General features: G+C 39.4%; 1 protein-coding gene across 2 annotated transcripts in view; it reads left to right on the top strand.

The window, feature by feature from the left end:
* The first annotated feature begins 1,870 nt into the window (after positions 1 to 1,870).
* Positions 1,871 to 11,006, top strand: part of nt5c1aa (5'-nucleotidase, cytosolic IAa) — a 33,907-nt gene continuing 24,771 nt past the window's right edge. The window contains exons 1-2 of one of the 2 annotated variants that reach the window (XM_030741491.1): positions 1,871 to 2,505; positions 5,987 to 6,031. In XM_030741491.1, coding sequence (XP_030597351.1) covers positions 2,350 to 2,505; positions 5,987 to 6,031 — 201 coding nt within the window. In that variant the 5' untranslated portion in view covers positions 1,871 to 2,349. The remainder of the gene's footprint in view (positions 2,506 to 5,986; positions 6,032 to 11,006) is intronic. The other variant, XM_030741492.1, reaches the window with a different exon arrangement.

Genomic DNA, 11,006 nt, shown 5'->3' with positions numbered 1-11,006 from the left:
TTTAGTATGTAGGTGTTCTTTTTAGGGGCAATATTTATAAAGGAAAAAAATGGTAATTATTTGTCCTCAGTCACACACTGATAATATTTTGCATGGTAACGTTTCTGTAATTAGATTTGACCAAAACACAGACCGAGAAATGATAAATAAAATAAAATAACCTGAAAAGAAGAACAAATGTTTCATAATCAACAACAATCGTGTATTAGTTTCATATTTGCTGCCACCTTATTTTGAACATTTTTTTAATTGACACATTGAACCCTTTGAAGGACACACATCTTTTTCTCAGTATCTGTCCTGATAGTATCTGCCCCCCCCCCCAAAAAAAAATTTAAAAAATTTCCATTTCTCTATTCTGTTCTCTCAGAAATATTGCAAGAGTGTTGAACATTTTTATTTTTACATTATTTATATGACATAACCCCTGTATGTGTGCATGAGTATTTGGGTGGAGCTAACCACTCAGGCAGGTGCTCACCTGCAGTATTTAAACCCGACTGTTTTTCCCCCTCACATCTAGTTTTAGTTCTGGTTTAGTTAATTACAACCACTTCGATTGAGCTGCCTTTTTGCCTCCACGGTTATGCGTCACAGGTATCAGAAATATGTTTAAAAAGAATGCTTAATTTAACCAGATAAAAGCTGTTTGAGGTTTTGCTGCAAGAGTAGCAGATTTGCTTCAGAGGAAGAGAGTTAGTTTTTCATCAATTCAGGAAAAAAAATGTATATTCTGGTGAACTCTACCCATGCGCAGCTCTGAGTAAATGAAGCAGGAAATACAATATTCCAACCTACTGGCAAGGAAAACTGCAGCACAGGTTTCCTCAGGATAGCAAAAGTTACAATTAGAATACAATGTTAGTATTAAATATGTGAAAATCTAATGCATGAGCATGTGGGACAGAAACTTTCTGACTATGCTTGTCCAACAATTACCAATAATGACCAAATGAATAATAAACACACTATATATATATATATATATATATATATATATATATATATATATATATATATATATATATATATATATATATATATATATATATATATATATATATATATATATATATATATATATATATATATATGCTAGGCAAAAAGATCAATATGTTTTGCAAAGAAAATGAAATTATGAGTTGTGAAAAATGTATGATTTTTTTTGTCTAAAACATTAATGAACTTGTAAAGTTATCTTTGTGTAAAACAGCAACAAACCACAGCTGCGCTGAACTCGATGCCGGGCCGCTAATGGGCCCATGATTTACTCAGTGTACAACCTTGGTTTAAATGAAGGTTATATCCATTATCTGCTACCTTCAGGCTAATCTGTCCCCATTCCCTTAACACCCCCTCCCTTACCGCCTCTTATACTCACCCACAGTCAGAAGCCGAGCATTTTTAAAAAGTCGAAACCTATTTATATGTTTCTAATAACACAGAGTTTCCTTTCAGGTATGTTTGGAAAATGTTACATCAAGTGTTGAAATAAAGATAAAATCTGCCATTAAAATCTGACATCTCCACTCTTTCCCTAATGGTTTGTCCAATCTTTCACCTGATTTGCTGTCACCAATCACGTCACATGTTAAAAAAAAAAATTGCCTCTAGATTAAATGGCTCATCACAACGGCTATTTTTTGCTGTGTACTTACTGTGTGCCTGAACATCCCATGAGCCTCTGGGGCAAACTGTATCGTCAACACGGGGACTGTGGTGGCAGGGGGGTGCGGAGGAGTGTCCATGCTGAATAAGGAAGTAGGGCTGTGATTGGTCAGCAGGAGGGGGAACGAATGAAACCAGGGAGCTGAGAGAGTGATTGAATGGGACAGAGAGGAAGGGGAAAGGGAGGGAGAGGGCAGTGAGAGGGGATAGAGACAGACAGAGAGGTAGCAGCAGATGGACCGCTGCACAAGCCTGCAACATACTTACCAAGGACATACTGTATGTGTGACAGCGCTTGTATGCATGCATACTGTCACAGAGGAGGAACTGTGTGTGTGATCATGGTTGTGAATCAGTATTTCATGTCCTCTGGAAGTGGATGCAAGGAGCAATAGTTCTCGTGAGGGAAGGGGGGGAGGGACACAGACAAGTGAAGAGCGAACAGCTCTTCACACGGACTGCTTTCAGGGCAGGTGCGACACCAGCAAACCACTTTAGTAAGCCAATCACCAATGAACGTGACAGAAGAATCTCCATAAATGCTACAGACTGAAGCGGGACATATTCTGTATTTGGTTGCATCACTTTTTTTCTTTTTTTTTTGCCTGAGGGGACTACAGCATCTTTATTCAAGGTAGAGTAGTCTGGATAGCTCTGGGAGTGCAGACAGAGGGATCCTGTATGGTGAAAATGAGTCTGGACCCTGTGCAGGTGATGAGCGGACAGGTCGCGGAACTCAAAGTTGCCCCTTCATCCAACGGCGACAGTGGAGGATCATGGGAGGGGAAAAGAGAGTTTGACAAAGACCACCTAGGCCTCACTGCCAAGGCGAAGCCAGTAAGTCTTACTCTCCACCCAGAACTGCATGTGTCTCACTGTTATTATGCAATTTTTTCCAGATCACCAGAGTGCAAAGCCAATCACACAGCACCAAACAACCCTTTGTAGTCCTCTTTCTTTTCACTACCCTGTTGCTGCCCCCTCTGGCTTATTCTCTTGAGTCAGATGTTGACATTGCCCACGTGCAATTTTAAGCACACCTCATAAAAAGGGTGGACTGGGAATCAGGAGAGGTCAGGCAAACTGTGAGTCTGGGTGTGATTTTTGGGGCCACAGACTTTTGAGTTAAGAGTCTTATTACATCCTTTAGATGCAGATGATATCAGTTTTTTTTTTTTTATTCATTCATAACAAGCCAAAGTTTAGAGGCTGGGCAAGCAAGCTGATTCTGATGATCACTCTCTGGTGCACAGGTTCATTTACACAACATTTTCTCCAGTTTGCAGCATTTTTACCTTTCATGACAGCAAAACACAAGATGCCTTATGTGATGTATTTCAGAAGAAATTCAACAGCAGGGTTGCGGTATGCTAAATAGGCACATTTTCAGAAACTAGAAGATGCTACTGATCAAATGAAATCTCATCTATTTCTGTTACAGTTTTTCTGTTAAAAGCTTTTCCATGTGGGAATTCCAAACAGGCAAACCTGATCCTGGATAGGTTGCCGATGACCTGGTGGATGTCAAGAGGTCAATAGAACATCTTATGTAACATATTAAATCTCAACATACCACAGAGGTCCAGATGTTCTGCAGTGGAAGCACATGAGAAGCCAGCTTTCACTTGCTTTAATGTCTCAGTGAACAGTTCTACTACATTGCAAAGTTTGCCTTTCCAGACTGCAGCTTTATTTGATCACTCGGCCCACAGCCCTGACTTCAGAGTTCAGATATAAAACTCCAGTTTGTAAATGTTTAGCGTGGATCTCAGCTTACGATGAAGAAGGATCAGATCGCACTCACTGGCAAAGGTTTTGATTCTGTTTATAGCAATGCAGGATATTAAACGGAACATACTGTATCATTTCCAGGGAATCACAGGACAGGCTGCTAAACTAATCCGAGTGACTCTGGGAGGGTATTATTGCAATGTAGCTCACGAACACATTTAGTAAGCTAGTATTATAAGAATAATAAAGGCAGAGAGAAAAACATTAAAGACTGAGCAAGATATTGACGAGGAATACAAACTAAAGGCAGAGTAGTCAGGCTAAAAGTATCTAAAAGCCGAGTAATCTCTGCTGGTGGAGGATTATCGCGGCCACATTGGTGTATTTTCAGACTGTAAACATCCATCACCATGTGTTCCAACGACAGCACTTAGCTATCAGTCTAAATGTTACTGCATCATATTACCGTGTAATGCACAGTACAGATATGGCTCGGCATTCATCTGAAAGAGCACATACCTACATAACAGCATTAGGGAAAACTGCATGTGATTATTCATCGTAGGAAGTGCACCAAATAGGTTACATTGATTTTATGCCAATGACTGAACTTTCTAACTGAACAAAAGGAATCACCGTCTGGCTATGATCTTGTTTTCCATTGGGTAGTATGATAAATGTTATTTCTTTTAGCCGTATTATTTTGTCATATTAAATTACTTAATTAACATGAAATGGTCAGACACATATAAGCAATTATGACTCATAGAAGTTTTCTCCATATCTACACTGAAATAGAAGAAGATCCAAGAGCAGACAATCACTCACTGTGACACAAGGTGAATTTTTTCAACCCTAAACTGGTTGAGAATAGTTAGAATGTCCTGAACACAACAGGTTGTTGTCTTAACTGTCTGACATCGTTTAAAATACAGTAATGAAGGAAGGTCCAAAGTACAAATACTTTACTTTTGTAACACTGCATGAGAATGAGGAGGAATATGTACTGTGAATGTGTATGTGTACCTTTTGTGTTTGATTTGACGTAATGTATGACGTACTAATACAGGGTTATGAAACTGATTTTAGCTTGCGGGAAGCACACAGCCCAATTTCATCCTACTAGTAAAAATATTGCTTAAGAAGCTTAATTTAAAAAAAAAAAGTTCTGAAAATGTTCACATTAATAATATAATAATAACAACCTTTTGTCAAACTGATGATGAACAGCCTGAGATGGTTTTTAGAGAAATAGGTTCAATTTCAACTGTACATTATAGTTTTTCAGCATTCAGCTGCTCTTTGTCAGTATATAAAACTGATGATGATTCAGATTACTTTAACAGTTTGGACTTTAAGGATGTGATCCATTCCTACAAATTTACAACACAATATGTACAAAATGACTCACAACTCACAAAAAAAAAGCATAGCGATGGCACTTAAAAGGACTGTGTGTGGTATTTATACCCTATTCAGTGATCGAAGGCTGATTTAGTCTGTGTCACTGTCTCTGACAAGATCAAAAGATAAGTATAATTACTCATAAATGGCTCATAAATGAGTAATTATGCTGTCAAATATCCAAATATCATACCCTAATTTCCCCGGTGTAGGTGAAGAAACACTAATCAGATAGTGTTGACACTATGTCATGATGCCTAATTTTCAGTGAGAGAACAATGCTGTCCTGATTATAGACTAACGCCTACGTTAGCACTGCTGTCACTGGCAGTGGTTGTGTCACTCTCCAGTATTACCATATCTGCCAGTGCTGGAACAGACTGCATCGTCACTGGCCTTTACCTTATCTATAAATATCTGCACCCACCCTGTCACTTTCTGCTCACGCTCCCACCGCTTTCATTTTCCCTCCGCGTCCCCCTCTCCTGGAAATCCCTTTCCCCTCTTGTCTTTTCAAACCCCCCCCTCCCCCCACTACCTCCACCCCTACAGGCAGAAGGGATGTCTCTCAGCCTGTAATATGTAAATAACACATGACTCATGGATACTAGTCCTGTTGATCTGGAAAGCTCTAACTGGATTAGTATGTAGAGGAGTAAGCTGAGTGCTACTTCAGAAACACACACAGTTTGTTTTGTTTTGTTTTTTAATTCCCAGCAACTTTATTTACACACCTGTCTCTGCCATCATAGATCTCAATGGGTTATAGGTGATTATAGCTATTCTGGGTGCCAGTGCAGAGGAGCCATATGATTGATGCATTCCCACTGGGTTTGGAGGGCTGGGGGGGGGTATCAGGCAGGCAGTTAACACTGCCGGTATCAAATCACAGCGAAGAACTGGACTCTCGCTCTGGGATCACGCTCAGACTGTGTGACATGTTATTCATAGAGTAAACTGACTCTTAATGGTTACGCTGCACCAAAGGTCTGGTACACCTGCAAAAGGAGCCCTTTAAACACAGCAATGTAATGTACAGTAATTTGTCCCCATGGCTTTTAAAAAATATGTTGAATTATGTATCAGGCATAGCAACAAATCTCAACAGGACACTATTTATAGAAAATACTGAGATGCTGAAAAATCTTTGTGATAATTAAAAACAAACTGTTATTCTGCTAAGGTGACAGGCAGACGAGCCCGGAAGGTGGAGGGAGGCGTGTACTTCGTAAGTATGTCTCGGTTAAAAGTTGTGTCCAGTGCTTCTTAACGATCATCAGTGCCGCCCTGTCACCCTGTTTTAACCTACACTGTGATGGCTGTTGATGTGCCTGCATGATCACAGATACACCCACTCTGCTAACCAGCAGCCTGACCTAACGCATCATCACGTGTGCTGTCATGTCGATTCATTCTGTACTTCTGTACTGGCTGCCACTGGATGGGCTAAGTTAATGAAGGACTGTGTTGTTTTATAATCACCCGCTTAATTTACTGAATGTTTTGGTGACCTTTTTTTGGATTTCATCCTCTCCCACAGGCTCCAAAGCAATTTGAATTCTCCATTTTCTTTACCTTTATTTAAATTTCCCTTTAAAGCAGCATTTGGGGGCATTTAAACATTACTGTCAGCATTGGCGACGTAAAGCGCTGGATTGAAACTGAAACTTGATCCCGCTGACATTTGTAACTATGCCAAAAACCAAACATCCAGACTTGGAACGGAGCCTTTCTCAACAGTATGCTGTGTGGCTCACTATTAAGAGCTGCATTTCTTTGGGGGAATAAAAATAAAGACCTAATATTATAGTTTATCAAATATTTATTCTTTGGGTGGCCTTTAATTAACACCGTCTCCCAATGGGCATTCTCATTACATAAGAGGTAAGGATGGGAAAGAGTTTTGTGTTTACAACTTCTCAAGATGACAACAGCATGAGCTGGCAGCTGCTAATCTTATTGTCACAGTCTGCTTTGTCACAGTCACCACTGAATATTCCAGCACTAACCAACAAAACAGGTAAAAAATGTATATACTTGTATGGGATAAATTATTACAGTAAGGTCCATAATTTTGGACAAAGACACATTTTTGTTTCGTAGTTTTGCAAAATCCACAGTGGATTTTTATATCGAACAATATGTGACTAAATTGCAGACTTTCAGCTTTAATTCAAGGGGTTTAACAGGAATTTTGCTTTAACTATTTAAACCATTTTTATACATTTTCAGAGGCTCAAAAATAACCAGATGATAAGCATTTCATTTTCATGCCTGAGGCCCTTTCCCTTGTTATTTTATGACAAATGAAGAAGACATAATCTGATGTTCATTTGCATTTTATAGGTCTTCACTGTAATTTTAAATATGCTTAAGAAAAACAACTTCACAACATCTAACCAAGGTTTATCACTGTCAGAGTCTACAACCAAGAGATGCCTTTATGAATGCAGAGGATTTACAACAAGGCACAATCACTGGTTACACTAAAGAACAAGGAGGCCAGATTAGACTTTGCCAGAAAACATCTAAAAGAGTCTACACAGATCTGAATACAAAATCTTTGGACAGCTTTAACTAAGACGAACCGATCCAAAGCATTCCACATTATCTGTCAAACATGGTGGAGGCAGTGTTATGGTATGGGCACGTGTGGCTGCCAGTGGAACCAGGCCACTAGTGTTTATTGATGATGTGGCTGCTGATAGGAGCAGCTGGATAAACTGTGAAGTGTACAGGGCTATACTCTCTGTTCAGCTTCAGATAAATACTGCAGAACTGACCACACAGCACTTCAAGGTGCAAATGGAAAATGACCCACAGCATACTGCAAAAGCAACCCAAGTTTCTCAGTGCACACTTGTAGACTTCAGGCAATCACTAACTGCAAAGGATTTTCATCTAAATATTAAAATCAATTCTTTATTTAAAATGATGTTTGACCAATTCATTCTGAGCCTGTGAAATGGCATCAAAATGTAACTCCCAAACATTAATGCAAAATTCCTGTTTAAACCCCTTGACTTAAAGTCAGCACTAGAATTAAGTAATGATTGTTTGATTTAAAGTCCACAGTGCTACACAGGATTGATCGATTACAGATGGCCTATTCTGCTTATTTCCAGCTCATTTTTATATTCTTGGACTCTGCTGGAGTAGCTTTGCATGACTCGCAGTTCAAAAGAATCTTTATTTAGCCCCTCAGTTTATCTACTGTGTGAGACGTGCCATGTTAGCTCCTCTCCCTCCTTTTAAGCCAACTTTCTTCTGAATGGCTGATTTAGTTATTTATTTATATTTTTTGACCAAGCCAGGCAGAAATGCTTATATTCCTTTTTTTTTAAAGACATCTGCCAAATCAATGCAGGCCTTCTGTTTCTTTAACGACAATACTTTTCACTTTGACTAAAACATAAAGCAGATTTTCTTACTTTTATTCTGTTATTACATCAGCAAAAGTCCACATTTTGTCTATTTTTATGCAGAATTATTTTAACCATCACTCCACTCTTGCACTTCTGAAGGTCTTACTGGTTCATTTAGTTTTCTTGTGACAGGCTACAAGCTTCAGAACTCATGGACTCTCTTTCTCTCTCCCTCCCTCTGGTTAGTCTTTAAAAATGTGCGAACAGCAACTTTGCATACTTGTATGCCTGTGTTTGTATACACTGCCATACAACATGTATGGGAAACGCCTTCAAGAAGGTGTCATGTTTAAAGTCATGTCTTTTTCTATCATCAAATTTCTTGTGCGTTGCAGAGTCTAATATTTCACATACTGAAACATATGAGAATTGGAAATGTATTACAATTAATGATAATGATAATAATAATAATAATATGAATCTATATTTATGTGTGTAAAACATTCTTTTCAGCTCAGTGGACACAGAAACAGAGAAACTGTCAAAATTAAATCGTGTTTCATCAAATTTATCTTTTAATCTGACTCCGATGTGGGTCAGGATTAATCTTGACCAGGTGTTGTGTTGTGTGTTAGCAGGTAAGTAGGTGACATGCCAGCAGGCAGCAGTGTTGTGATGCAACAGGGCTAAATATGGGAACAAGGGCTCGGTGCAGTGTGGCCTATTTACAAGCATACAACTATCAAGGCTTAGATGCAAACAGGCAAATAAGTTAATACACAGAATCCAACACTACAAACACTGTGGAAACATGCTGAGTCACGGGCCCAATTTTAGACACACTGAAAACTGCTAAAGATCACAGCACAGTATAAATAACAGTAAATATAAAAATAATCAGTGATGGATTTAATCAATATTGCTACATTGATTTAATTATTGCACGATTAGAGGTGATGATTCAGAACTGCATTTCAACAGTAAATGAAATCACAACAAATACATTACACAACAGACTCACACGCATTTACGCAATCTCACATGAGCACACACACTTTCACGTGTGTGTTAGTCTTCTTTACATTGGCTGGAATCTTTTGCCCCTTCACCCTCGCTCTTCCCACCACTCAGGCACGAGTTCCTCTGCCCGCTGTGAGCAATTAATGCCAGCTACCCCGGCAGGAATGCGGCCCCCAAACACTCGTGCCTGAGTGTAAATACACACAATGGGCAACATAAGCACAACATGAGACCACTGCGCCATCTAGCAGTTCATCTGAGACCACAGAGGAAAAACACACACATATAGACATACACTGACTTCTTGATGTAAATGTTACAATGGCCCTTTCACTTTTATTCAGTGTAATTTAACAACACAGCACAACACAACAGAACACAACACAACAGTGGGCATTTTAATCTTCAAAAAGGTATGCAGACAAATGACAGTATACAGTCTGAAAATGATGAGGAAACAGGAAGGCAGCTGGGATGTTTTTTGCTATGGACACTGGATTCTGAAGGTCTGACATTTTTGACAGTCATACTAGGGAAAATAGAGTTCGTACACCATACAAATAAATTACTGTGCCCAATGAACTTGCAGTCTTATTGCCTTTGAAATGGTTGCTTCAAATATAGGAACCAAGTCTGTGACCGCTCGCAGTCAGCTGCCATCTCCAAAGGGACTCTGGTGGACCAAGACAGTGATAAAACAACAATAAGATCAAGTCACTCTGCTATCAGTTTGCAATTAAATGGGGTCAAACTGGCAACTAGATGCAATCTGTTTGTGATAATATGTTAACAGTTAATTCAATTCAATTCAATTCAATTTTATTTATATAGCGCCAAATCACAACAAACTGTCGCCTCAAGGTGCTTTGTATTGTGGGTAAAGACCCTACAATAATACAGAGAAAACCCAACAGTCAAAACGACCCCCTATGAGCAGCACTTGGCGACAGTGGAAAGGAAAAACTCCCTTTTAACAGGAAGAAACCTCCAGCAGACCCAGGCTCAGGGAGGGGCAGTCATCTGCCGCGACCGGTTGGGCTGAGGGGAGAGAAAGACATGCTGTGGAAGAGAGCCAGCGATTAATATCAATTAATGATTAAATGCAGAGTGGAGTATAAACAAAGTAAATAAGGTGAATGAGAAACAGTGCATTATGTGAACCCCCCAGCAGACTAGGCCTATAGCAGCATAACTAAGGGATGGTTCAGGGTCACCTGATCCAGCCCTAACTATAAGCTTTATCATAAAGGAAAGTTTTAAGCCTAATCTTAAAAATAGAGAGGGTGTCTGTCTCCCGAATCCAAGCTGGAAGCTGGTTCCACAGAAGAGGCACCTGAAAGCTGAAGGCTCTGCCTCCCATTCTACTCTTAAGTATCCGAGGAACCACAAGTAAGCCAGCAGTCTGAGAGCGAAGTGCTCTGTTGGGGTGATATGGTACTATGAGGTCTTTGAGATAAGATGGTGCCTGATTATTCAAGACCTTGTATGTGAGGAGAAGAATTTTAAATTGTATTCTAGATTTAACAGGGAGCCAATGAAGAGAAGCCAATATGGGAGAAATATGCTCTCTCTTTCTAGTCCCTGTCAGTACTCTAGCTGCAGCATTTTGGATCAGCTGAAGGCTTTTCAGGGAGCTTTTAGGACAGCCTGATAATAATGAATTACAATAATCCAGCCTAGAAGTAATAAATGCATGAATGAGCTTTTCAGCATCACTCTGAGAAAGTTAAAAACTGGTAAAACTGGCACTCAGAAACCTTGCTTTCATATAGGAATACAAAAGAGTAATTGAACCATTTTTCCTACAATCAAGGAGGT

This window comes from Archocentrus centrarchus, chromosome 11 (genome assembly GCF_007364275.1).
Source record: "Archocentrus centrarchus isolate MPI-CPG fArcCen1 chromosome 11, fArcCen1, whole genome shotgun sequence".
In the NCBI taxonomy this organism is placed as follows: Eukaryota; Metazoa; Chordata; class Actinopteri; order Cichliformes; family Cichlidae; genus Archocentrus; species Archocentrus centrarchus.
This window is presented reverse-complemented; position numbering and strand designations above follow the sequence as displayed.